Below are 12,625 nucleotides of genomic sequence, written 5' to 3' on the forward strand. Positions count from 1 at the left end.
AATCCCTTGGGAAATGCAACTTGCAGTGCCCAATTCCACCCAAATCTCAAAAGAGGTTCCTGGTCTCTGGGATAACCACATGAAATCAAAAGGACCTTCTGAAAAGCAAATGTTCTGTCCCCAAAAGCACCATGTACACAGCACGGGGGGAGTCCCTGCTCTGCCTGAGGCACCCACAGCACCCCAAAACCGGGGTGTCCAGGGTGGGTGTGGGGATATCTAACCCCCTAGTGCCATCTGCTGGCAATGGAACCCCCCCCACCTCCCCAGTTTGCTGCCAAAACCCATCAACTGTCCCCTCAAACAGTCTTCACAGCACCCACAGGTACTTCCAGCCCCTCCTATGTGCCTTCTGCTGGCAAAATAGCCAGGACCGGGTGTTAAAGCTGGGTCAAGATCATTTTTAGGGCATTTGGAGCCCTTTTAGGAGTCAGCAAGTTTAAAGCTGGGTTTAAACAGTTCAAGATCATTTTTAGGGCATTTGGAGCCCTTTTAGGAGTCAGCAACATTTCCCCTCCCCAAAGAGCCCAGGGCGGTCGCTGGCACTGGAAATGTGGTAAATTTAATACTGATACAGGAGAGTTTTCCTTTACACAGCAAAAAAAGGCACCCATGGAGGTCACTGGGATAGAGGGAACACCAGGAGCCTACTGGGGTTTGATAAAGATGATTTGGGGGGTAATGGACAAATAGAAAACACCAGCAGGGACTGGAGCCCTCCTACCTCAGCACTTGTCTGGGTTTAGTGTAAACTGGGGGAGGTTTAGTTAAAAACATAAAAAAAAGCTTTGCTCAGGGGGTGGGTGCACCCCGAGAGCACCTGGTTTGGGTCCTGGTTTAGGCATCATGGCTCAGGGAGCACCCCAAAGTGACTCCCCACCTCCCCTGGTCAGGGCCCACCAGCCCACCAACCCTGTGGTATAGGTCTGGTGCAGCTCTATGGGGAGCTGGAAGGCACTTTTGGACCCCTGAAGGAATGAGGGGTGTACCCAGAGAAACGGGCGCACCCCAGGGTGCTGCTACACCCCGTGAGCAGGGATCAGCTCATCCCACTCAGCTGCAGCACCATGGCTTGGTGTATTACAAAACTATTGGCACACGTGTGTGGAAGCTCTACGTACCATCTACTCACAGTGGGGGAGAGAGTGAGGGGTGGCAGCAGGTCCCAGCACCCCAAGGTGTGGCATGCAGCTCCCCAAAATCCACCCTGAGCTGCGCTCACCCGCTGCCTGGTACCACTGTCCTGGGGGGCAAAGGCAGTGTCCCCCTTCTCCATATATCCCTGCAGGACCTGGACGGGGTTTGTTCCACCAACATGCAGTTTCTCTTCTCACAGTGATGCCGTGGGGATACCCCAAAACCTTACTTTTGGCATCTCGCTGGGCTGGGATGTGAATTGAGTCTGCCTGGGGAGTGACACAGTCCTCCAAGGGTGGAAATCAGCAGTGGCCAGGCTGGAGGGATGCTCAGGACCGAGCTCAGTGGGTCAGGATGGGCTTCCAAGTCTCCTCACAAGCTGCTGGCACTGGATGAGGCTTCAGGGCCACCCCCATCTGCTCACAACATCCCACCAAGCTCAAAAGTCCGAATCAGCATCCAGCAGCTCTGCATCCACCAGGTTGGTCCGGGAGTGGATGGGGCCCAAGGCGGCCCGACGGCCCTGAGTCCTCATCCCCCCAGCACGGGGGTCTGGCCTGGGGAGCCACAGCGGAGCCCCGTTGTGCTGCTGGTGCCCGGTGCTGGGGCTGGGCCTCTCCTCCTCCGGGGAGCCGCCCTCGGGGCAGAAGGGGTTGCTGATGAGGTGCAGGACCTTGGCTCTGCAGCGGTTGTCCCATGGTCGCCCGGCGAAGGTGGCTTCAGGTGGGAGCCCCGGAAGCATGTCGGGGGCAAAAGTGACCAGGCAGGGCTGGGGTGGCAGCCGGGGCAGGTGGGGGACGGTGCTGGGTGCTAAGGGGGCTGCGGAACCCCCTAGGCAGCGCTCGGGGTCTGGGCTCACCCCCTTCTTCTTCTTCTTCCTCCTCTTCTTCCTGCGGCCACTGCGCTTCTGCAGCTCGGGGGAGACGTCGGCTTCAACCACCCAGAGGTTGGCTCTCTCCTCTGGTGGCACTGTGGGATGTGGAATGGGGTGAGAGTGGCCACATGCTGCCCTGTGTCCCCCCAGCACCTCCCAGCCCTCCTCATCCCTCCCCCCCAACATGGTCCCCAAGGACTTGCCAGGTGTTGCCACGGGTGTCACGGAGATGTCCTGGGGCAGGATGGCTCCCCTCCTGGCCACCATCTTGGTGACGTGCTGGGCCCACGCTGAGGACACGTCACCTGATGGCTCGTTGATGTCAAATGCTAAACCGGCTGCAAGGACAACAGAGAGCCTGGTCAATGGGGGATAACGGGGCCACCAGGGAGCTGCTGAGATGTGCCCCTCCCACACAGAATTGTGGAATAGTTTGGGTTGGGAGGGACCTTAAAGCTCCTCCAGTTCCAACCCCTGCCACGGGCAGGGACACCTTCCACTAGAGCAGCTTGCTCCAAGCCCCTATGTCCAACCTGGCCTTGAACACTGCCAGGGATGGGGCAGCCACAGCTTCTCTGGGCACCCTGTGCCAGCGCCTCAGCACCCTCACAGGGAAGAGCTTCTGCCTAAGAGCTCATCTCAATCTCCCCTGTTTCAGTTTGAACCCCTCACCCCTTGTCCTATCACTCCAGTCCCTGATGAAGGGTCCCTCTCCAGCATCCTTGTAGCCCCCTTCAGACACTGGAAGCTGCTCTGAGGTCTCCACGTGGTTTCTCTTCTCCAGGCTGAACAGCCCCAGTGTTCTCAGCCTGTCTCCATATGGGAGCTGCTTCAGCCCCAATCATCCTCGTGGCCTCCTCTGGACTTGCTCCAACAGCTCTGTGTCCTTCTGATGTTGAGGACACCAGAACTGCACACAGTGCTGCAGGTGGGGTCTCGCAGAGCAGAGGGGCAGGATCTCCCCAGACCTGCTCCCAGGACCTCCCTGGACCTTCTGCTTACACTCCTTCTGATGCAGCCCAGCACACATACCCACAGGGCCATCGTGTGTCACGGTGTGCATGCTGAAGGATAGCTCCTGGCCTGGGTCACGCAACAGCTCCTTGCGCTTGGAGAAGGCCTTTGCGATCATCTTGCTCTTCTTGATCCTCTTGGGTTGGTCATCGCTCTGCCCCGTCAGCCTGGGGACACAGCAGGTCACAGCAGAGATATGGGGTGGCCCAGGCACAAGAGACCCTCCCCATCTCCCTCTGGACAGGGACACTAAGTGATAGGACTGAGCTGGATGGGTCCCCTGCAGATGGAGGTGTCCCACAAGGAGGACATGAGATGCCTGCAGAGTGAGAGAGGCCACCCCGTTCCTACACTGCCACCTACTGTGAGCCCACAACTCATTGAGGGACAAAAGCCCGGGGACAAGCTCCAGCGTCTCAGGATGCTGGATGGGGCAGGACGGGCTGACATCCTTGGGGTCCTACCTGCACCATGTGCGCCTCCAGATGAGCAGCGTGGCCTTGGTCCAGACCCATGTGCTCATGGAGATGCCAGTGCCGAACATGGCAAAGAGGTTGATCTTCTCCACCAGCAGGCTCGGCCGGTTCTTGATCTCACAGTCAGGGATGGGCTTGTTGGTCTGCGTGGCGATGGTCACGTTGGCCTCACACCTGCGGGGACAGACGGGGGACGCTGGCCATAAGGAGGGGACACCCAGTGACACACCTCTGCAAAGTGAGATGTGGTGGGAATGCTGGTGGGGGACATGGGACTCCTCCACTTCTCCATGTCCACCACTAAATTCAACGTCCTAGGATCCCACTTGCCCTCCTGTTCCCGTCCACATCCCCATCCCCGTCCTTGTCCCTGTCCCACTCACAGCACATATTCCCGAAAGCTGCGTTCCCACTCCGCCTGGTTGAAGAAGTCATAGAAGTGACAACCAAAAGTGATGAAGACAAAGCCAAAGGCCAAGAAGCCAAAGATGCCTGGAAGAGAAGTGGGACATCCCCAGTTTAGCTGGACCCCAGTGACAACAGGAGCCATGATCCATCACTACAGCTTCATCCCCCACTGCAGGCACCCCCAGGATGTGGGATGGGACCATTGGGGTTTCCAGGGAGCACGATGTCCCCTTTCCCACTCAAATCCCCATGGAAACAGTGCCTGTGGAGCAGCACTCACCCAGGCGCAGCATGGTCTCATTGATCTTGCTGGCTGCCTTCTCGCTGAGCAGCCCAGGGTGGTTGCTCTTGATGGAGAAGAGCGTCATGACCCCTGTGGGGGAGGGATGAGGTGGTCAGGGCTGGGGGACACCCACAGTCATCCCATCCCCATGGCAGGGTGAGCCCAAACCTACCCTGGATGAGGAAGTAGCCACCCACAACAAGGACAAGCCCAATGGGCGCCAGGACAAAGCCGGCCCGGTACCGGTAGTTCTTGTACCCCACAAAGCAGATGCCACTGACAGAGTCACCATCCACCTGGGGAGATGGGGACAAAAGGAGTGAGGTGGCTGTGGCCACCTCTCCCTGTGCATGTCACCACCAGGATACAGGATCGCAGTGCCGGTACCTGTGCCACAGCCAGGATGGCCACGGTGAGGACGAAGGGGATGGACCAGGTGATGAGGTGGAAGTAGGAGGTCTTGCCCACCAGCGGCTGGTAGGTGGTGCCCAGTGCCTTGAAGGAAGTGTGCCAGGCGTAGGTCAGCATGACAAACCAGATGACACCCGACATCAGCGAGTAGTAAACGATGACGAAGATGATGACGCAGGAGAGTGTCTCGTTGGAGCTATGGATGAGGTGAGACAAGAGCATCACCAACTGCACAACAGGACAGGGAGGAGGAAGGAGATCTCCATCCCCTTCCAAGAGGCATGGAGGAGCCAGAGGAGACCTTCTGGAACGTGGCAGTGGTGGGATGGGGTTGGAGGTGACACGTACGTGGGCTCTCCCAGCCGCATGGTGCCATCAGCCCGGCACACGATCTCATCACGGGCCCCATCCATGAACTGCGCCAACCAACCGATGCTGCCCACGAAGAAGCAGGCGTTGATGTAGAAGAGGATGACAGCTGGGTAGCGGTTGGAGTTCCTCCAGTCAGCAACAAATGTGGCCTGGTGAAGGAGGACAAAGGGACAGCTTGGAGCCTGGTCCACTTTTGGGGACCCCACCCTATGTCCCCCCATGTCTCACCAGGGTGAAGAAGGTGCAGAAGATGGTGACGGAGCTGAAGGCAGCGATGTAGACGTGCATCTCACGGTGCTCCTTCTCTGTGAAGAGTGGGTTTTGGCACTGGATGCCACAACCCTCCACGTCCTCATACCAGCTCTTGGGGTTGTCTGTCCTCACCAGCGGTGCCTCACACTGCCCCGAGCTGTTGAACTTGATGTTCTGCACCTCGTTCTGCCGGAGGAGAAGTGAGGCCATGAGGAGGAGGCAGCACCCTCATGGTGAAGGGTGTGGACACCAGTCCCCCATGGAGGGCTGGGAACAGACAGCATTTCCCTGCTCCCTGAGAATCATGGAATCAGCCAGGCTGGAAAAACACTGCCAAGGCCACCACTAACCCATGGCACTGAGGCCTCGTCTCCACGCTGTGTGAACACTTGCAGGGACGGTGACTGCAGCCCTGCCCTGGGCAGCCTGTTCCAATGCCTGAGCACCCTCTGGGGAAGGAATTGTTCCTCAGCTCCATCTAAACCTGCCCTGGTGCAGCTTGAGGCCGTTTCCTCTTGTCCCATCCCTTGTTCCTTGGGAGCAGAGCCCAGCCCCTCCTGGCTCCATCCTCCTCTCAGGCACTTGGAGGGAGCCATCAGGTCCCCCCTGAGTCTTCTCTTCTCCAGACTGAAACCCCCAGGTCCCTCAGCCCTTCCCCATCACACTTGTGCTCCAGGCCCTGCACCAGCTCCGTTGCCCTTCTCTGGCCCCACTCCAGCACCTCAATGTCTCTCTTGCAGTGAAGGGCCCAGAACTGAACACAGGATTCAAGGTGCAGCCTCACCAGTGCCCGGTGCAGGGGCACAGTCACTGCCCTAGCCCTACTGCCACACTGGTGCTGGTACAGGCCAGGATGCTGGTGGCTCCTTGGCCGCCTGAGCACAAGCTCATGTTCAGGTCTGTCACTAAATGGGACATGGAGCCCGTGGTGTCCCCCCGTACCGGGCATCCCTCAGGGAAGCGGTCTGTGGTGCACTTGAGGAAGTCTGGCCATCCACGCTCACGCTCCACGATGGTGCATGGTGCCCGGGTGGCCTGGCACAGGGTCTGGCTGGGCAACTCCACCTGCCCGTCCTCGCACTTGGGCATGTAGACAGCACAGAGCAGGGGCTGGATGACGTCCCAGCAGCGCGGGGCGTTACGCAGGCCTGTGGGGACAACGCTGTCACCACCCTGCGTGGACACGGCTGCTGTGGCCCCACACATGGGGATGGGATGGGGCAGGCCCCACCATGCACCCATCAGCTCAGCACCAGGATCCCTCTATGGTACCTCTGGGGTGCTGCTCCCCTGCCACATGGACTCAGCCGCAGTCCCTGCTCTACTGCTGCCCTCCATACTGTACCCCTCCCCGGCCCATTGCTGTACAGGTATATGTACAGTACCCCTTCATGGTCCCCCATTATACTGCTCCCCTCCATACTGTCCCCATGACTGTGCCCATCCCCAGTCCCCTTACCCTCTATACTGTGCCCACATCTGAGCCTCACCTATACTGTACCCAGTCCTCTGCTATGCTGCTCCTCTATACTGTACCTAGTTCCCTGCTATACTGCTCTCTTATATGCTATACCCCATCCCCTATTCCCCACTATACTACTCCCCTCTGTACTGTACCTATCCACAGTCCCCCGCTGTACTGCTCCTCTCTACACTGTACCCACCCCCAGGCCCATTTTATACAGCTTTCTGTCATACTCATGCCCTGTCCCCTCCTATACTGCTCCTTCTCTATATTGTACCCAGCTCAGACCCCTACTATACTGCCCCTGTCTACACTGTACCCATCTCCATAACCCTGCTATACAGATTTCTATACTGTACCCATCCCAAATCCGCCACTATACAGCTCTTCTCTACACTGTACCCATCTTCTGCCCTTACTATAGTTTCCTATACTGTACTCATCCCCAATCCCCTGCTATACTACTCCCCCCATACTGCACCCATCTTTGTCCCATCTCTGTCCCCTACTAGTTTTCTGTATCATACCCTGCTATACTGCTCCCCTCTACTCTGTACCCAGCTGCAGTCCCTTTCCACACACCTTTCTATACCATACTCATCCCTTATCCCCCATTACACATTGCTCCCTTCCATACTGTCCCATCCCCAACCCCCTGCTATACAGCTATCTGTACTGCACCCATCCCCTGTGCCCTGCTATAGAACTTTCCATACTGTATGTGTCCCCCAGTCCCCTGCTATACTGCTCCCGTTTACACTGTACCATCTCTAGTCCCTTTCTATACACCTTCCTAGACTGTTCCCCACTATACTGCTCCTCTCTACGCTGCACCCATCTCCAGCCCCATCCATACAGCCTCCTGTAAGACACTCGTCCCCTATCTCCCACTATACAGCTCCCCTCTGTACTGTTCCCATCCCCAATTCCCTGCTATACAGCTATCTGTATTGCACCCATCCCATCCCCTGCTATACTGCTCCCTCTGCACACTGCACCCATCTCCAGCCCATTCCATACAGCCTTCTGTAAGATACTCATATCTCATCTCCCACTATACAGCTCCCCTCTGTACTGTCCCCATCCCCAATTCCCTACTATACAGTTATCTCTACTGCACCCATCCCCTGTTCTACTGCTCCCTCTCTATACTATCCCCCATTATACAGCTCCCCTCTACACTGTCCCGATCTCCAGGCCCCCGTTACCGAGTTTCCTATGCTGCACCTATCCCTATCCCAATCCCGCTCTGTACAGCCCCCTCCCCATGGCCCTGCTGTGCTTCCCTGCACCGCATTCCACCCCCTGCGCTCCTCCACAGCGCTCCGGGCTCCCCTTTACCCGCCCGCAGCCCCCGCTCCCCGCCAGCGCCCGGCCCGGCGCGGGCCTCGCCCCGGTGCGTCCCGTACCGGACCAGAGCAGGAGCTTCCCGTGCGCCTCCTCCTGCGAAGCCGAGTCCGTAGCCAACAACGTGGAGGTGGCGGCGTAGGGCAGCGCCGAGCCCAGGCAGGACCCGAACCGCAGCTGCTCGCAGGACGCGGCGCGGCGGCAGCGCTCGGGCACGGCCGAAGCGTTGAGGAGCGGGGCGGCGGGGCAGCGGCGGCCGCCCAGGGCCAGCGCCATGCCCAGCGCCAGCGCCCACCGCCACCCGCCGCCCTGCGCCGCCATCCCGGCCCGCACCGGCGCTACGCGGCCCCGCCGCCCGCCATGCCCCGCCGCCCTTTGTTGAGCTCGCCGGGAGGGGAGCGGAGCGGCCCCGCTCCTCCTCCTCCTCCTCCTCCTCCTTCTTCTTCTTCTTCCCCCTCAGCGTAGCGCGGCCCGGCCCGCCACGGCCCCGCGCCCCCCGCCGGGGCGGGCTGAGGAGAGCGGGGCGGGGACCGGGTGTTTGTGAGGGAAAAAAGTGCCTTTTTGTGAGGAAAAAGTTACTTTTTCTTGCAGCGGACAGGGAAGGGGAGGGGTTTTGGGGAGGAAAGTGGAGTTTGAGGCGGGGGGTCGCGCTCGGGGAGAAGGGAAAGGGGTGGTCTCCTGAGGGGGGAAAGTTGGGGCTTGAGGGATAAAGGATGGGGTTTGTGAGGGGAAAGTGGGGTTTGAGGGGATAAAGGATGGGGTTTGTGAGGGGAAAGTGGGGTTTGAGGGATAAAGGATGGGGTTTGTGAGGGGAAAGTGGGGTTTGAGGGATAAAGGATGGGGTTTGTGAGGGGAAAGTGGGGTTTGGAGGGGGAAATGTGGGGGTTTGTGAGGGAAAGTTGGGGTTTGAGGGGGAAATGTTGGGGTTTGTGAGTGGAAAGTGGAGATCTGTGATGGGGAAGTGGGTTTTTGAGGGGAAATGTTGGGTTTGGGGAGGGGAAATGATGGGGTTTTGGGAGGGGAAAGTGGGGTTCTGAGGGGTAAATATTGGGTTTTGTGAGGGAAAAGCTCGTTTTTGGGGAGGGAGAAGGCGCTTTGGGGAGAGGAAGAGCGGCTTTGGAAGGGGAGGAGTTTGGGATTGGAGGAGAAGGGTTTAGTTTTGAGAGAGGAAAGATTTGGGACAGGGGAGCTGATTTTGAGGGGGAAAATTGCTTTTCTAGGGGGATAAAAGTTGTTTTGGAGACAAAAAAAGTTACTTTTAGGGGGTAAAGTTGCTTTCTGGGGCAGAAAAGTCACTTTTCCAGAGGAGAAAAGTTGTTTTCAAGGGAGAGAAGTCACTTCTAGGGCAGGAAAGTTAGATTTGGGAAGGGGAAGCTCACTTTTTTCAGGGGGAGAGTTGCTTTTGTGGAAGAAAAGGTGGCTTTTTGGAGGAGAAAAAGCACTTTGGGGGTGAAAAGTCAACTTTTGGGGACAAAAGGAGCTTTTGGGGAACAAAAGGTGCTTTATTAGGTGAGAAAAGTTTCTTTTGGGGGCAAAAAGTAACTTTTGGGGGGGGTTGAATGTTACTTTTGGGGAGGAATAGCTGCTGCTTAGAGGACAAAAACTGCATTTGGGATTGGGAAGTTACTTTGGTGGGAGAAAAGCCACTTTTGGGGGACGAAAGTTGCTTTTTAGGGAACAAAAGGTACTTTTTTGGGGTGAGAAAAGTTTCTTTTTATTCAAAAAAGTACCTTTTTGGGAAGAAGGTTCCTTTTGGGGAAGAAAAATCGCTTTTTGGAGTGGAAAAGTTGCGTTTGGGAGGGGAGAAAAGTCAGGTTTAGGGGACAAAAGGTGCTTTATTGGGAGAGAAGACACTCTTGGGTGAGAAAAGTTACTTGGAGGGGAGGAAGCTACTTTTAGGGGAAGAAAAATCACATTTGGGGGGATAAGAGTCACTATTGCAGAGGGAAATGTTGGTTTTGGGGGAGAAAAGTTACTTTTGGGGGACAAAAGGCAGTTTGGGGATGAAAAGTCCCTTTTGAGGGCAGGAAAGTTACTTTTAGGGGATGAAAAGTCACTTTTGAGGCACAAAAGTTGCTTTTTCAGGGAGAAAAGTTACTTGGTTTTGAGGGGGAGTTACTTTTGGGAGAGGAAAAGTCATTTCGGGGTGAAGAAAAGCCACTTTCAGGAGGAGAGAAGTTGCTTTTGGGGGACAAACATCCTTTTTGGAGGGGGAGCAAAGTTTTGGGGGGAGGGGAAAGTTACCTTGGGAAATAAAAGCCACTTTTGTGGGGGAAAAAAGTTGCGTGTTTGGGAGAGAAGTCCCTTTTAGGGGGAGGAAACTATTTGGGGACGGAGACAAGTTATTTTTGGGGAAGGAAAAGTCACTTTTTTGTTGATAAAAGCAACTTCTGGGGGGAGAAAAGTTCCTTTCTAGTGACAAAAGTCCCTCTTGGGGAGAGCAAAGTTGCTTTTGGGGGAGAAAAGTCCCTTTCTGGAGACAAAAGTAAGTTGGGAGGGGGACTGTTCTTGGAGAGCAGCTACTTTTTGGTGAGAACTCACTGTTTTGGGCAGAAAAGTCACTTTTTGGGGGGAAGAAACCTCCACACTCTTTGGAGGGGTTGTCCTTCAGAGAAGTGATCACTTTTGGGGGTGAAATTGCTCTTTTGGGTGCCAAGTCACATTTGGTACAGGGTGAAGTGGCTTTTGGGTGGGGGGAGAACTGCTTTTTGGGGAGAGAAGTTGCTGGGGGGGGCACCTTTTAGAAGGTGCTCTTTGGGGTGAAAACCCCCTTTTTGGGGGGGAACATCATCCAGGGGCAGAGTTTGGGATGGTTTTCCTGCAGCACCCGGACAGGGGATGGCAGAGGGGATCAGGGACAGGCAGGAGCCAGCACTTGGCAGCTCCCGGCCACATCCCGATATCCCGATTCCCCCCGTGACGGGACCACCCAGCCCGAGGAGGAGGAAAAGAACTAAACAGGCAAACCCTCCTCACACAGTTTGTGACGGCTCCAACGAGCAGCAGAGGGTTCTGACAGCCACTCACCCCAGTGGCCCTGTTTTGGATGGGGGACACCCTCAAAAAGGCTGTGGCACCCCAAAGGGTGCAGAAAGCAACAGGTTTGGGGGGGTGTCTTCCACGGGGGGCACCCATGGGTGACAGCATGAGCATAAGGTACCCCAAAAGCCCTTGTGGGGTGGGGGGACCCAGCCGAGCCAACCCCCGCATAGCCCCAGTGATAAAGAGAGTCATGGGATGGGGGGAATCCTGGGATGGGGGTGTCCCATGGGGTGCAGTAATTGGGACAGCCTTAAGGGTGAGGGTCCCTGGTGAGCCCCCGAGATGGGGGTTCCTGGTGGGTACCTCAGTATGGGGGGCCCCCGGTGACACCCCCCTGGTATGGGGGACCCCGGTGTCACTCACCCAGAAGAGCATGTTGAAGAAGAAGAGCACGAACTTCACTATGGGGCTCACGAAGGAGAAATCCTCCTCGGGGGACACCGTGCCCCCCGCCTCCGGACTCTCCATGGCCGAGCCGAGGGGAGCCGAACCGGGCCGAACGGAACCGAACCGAGCCGAGCCGAACGGAGCCGAACTAGGCCGAACGGAGCGGAGCGAACGGAACCGAATGGAGCCGAAAGGAGCCGAACGGAACCGAACCAGTCCCCTAGCCTACAGACCTCGCAGCGCTAGGGAGCACCAGGGCCCGCCTCCTCCTTCGGCCGCTCCGCTCATTGGTCCGTCCAGCCTATTCTGCTTTCCTATTGGTTCTTCGCACCGTCGCTCAGCCGCCGCCGGGTACTCACACACAGACCCCCGCCGCACCTGTTCACGGGTTAAAGGGCCAGCGCACCTCCGCCTTAAAGGGCCAGCGCACCCTGTTTGTCCATCATTGCTGACTGACAAGCTGAATCCCTCCCGGCTGATCCCGCAGCCCCAAAACTGCCCGAATCATGCTGTCCCTGCCCCGGAGACCCCCGTCCAGGCAGGATGGCTTTGTGACAGCCCTCAGGGGGACACAAGGGGACAGCTGGGGTTCAGGAAATCCTTCAGTCCTGAAACGCACCCAGATGGGGAGATTTGGGAGTTCCCTGAAAGGGCAAAGCCGAGCCTCTGACCCCAGATTTGCAGAAATCACCCCAAACCCAACAGTGCTGATGCTCTGTCCCCAGTGACCTCACAGACGTGGGGGATTTGGAGGCCAAAGCCTGGCACTTCTTCTCCCTACTGCTAAAATCTATGAGCTGAGTTTAAAATGGGAAGTTTTGGTGGTTTTCTTCCCATTTCCCTTAATTTGGTGTGTCTGCTGTGTCACACACCACACACACACACCCGTTGCCCCATCCCCAAGGCACATGGGACGGGTCCTCTTTGCCTAGGGGAGAGTCCCCTCACATTGTTATCTATTATCCTATTTACTATCCTATCTATTACTGTTACTCTTCTCCCCCAGGGTTTATTAGGGCTGGAAATCCCCAAGGAGCAGCCGCTGGTGCCATCATGGCCCTTCCCAGAGGAAGGACAGAGCTTGGGGCAGAGGAACTGAAACCAAAACCCCTCTTCTTGCTCTTAGGGTCACCAAGGCCACCAGTGATGGCATCCAC

The 12,625-nt window shown here is 57.0% G+C and overlaps 2 protein-coding genes across 4 annotated transcripts in view; one reads left to right on the plus strand and one right to left on the minus strand.

The window, feature by feature from the left end:
* Positions 1 to 12,625, plus strand: part of TNPO3 (transportin 3) — a 179,696-nt gene that overhangs the window by 128,948 nt on the left and 38,123 nt on the right. The window lies entirely within an intron of this gene.
* SMO (smoothened, frizzled class receptor) lies at positions 541 to 8,449 on the minus strand. The gene is made up of 11 exons (XM_057425448.1): positions 8,102 to 8,449; positions 6,170 to 6,375; positions 5,204 to 5,413; positions 4,952 to 5,124; positions 4,580 to 4,799; positions 4,365 to 4,488; positions 4,190 to 4,282; positions 3,885 to 3,993; positions 3,490 to 3,675; positions 3,044 to 3,192; positions 541 to 2,349 (listed from the first exon to the last, which is right to left on the minus strand). The coding sequence occupies exons 1-11, from the start codon at positions 8,358 to 8,360 to the stop codon at positions 1,577 to 1,579; spliced, it is 2,502 nt and encodes an 833-aa protein (XP_057281431.1). The 5' UTR covers positions 8,361 to 8,449; the 3' UTR covers positions 541 to 1,576.

The sequence above is a fragment of the Pezoporus wallicus genome, unplaced genomic scaffold (assembly GCF_028554395.1).
Source record: "Pezoporus wallicus isolate ANWC-B61680 ecotype Strahan unplaced genomic scaffold, APGP_CSIRO_Pwel_v1 contig_4722, whole genome shotgun sequence".
Classification (NCBI taxonomy): domain Eukaryota; kingdom Metazoa; phylum Chordata; class Aves; order Psittaciformes; family Psittacidae; genus Pezoporus; species Pezoporus wallicus.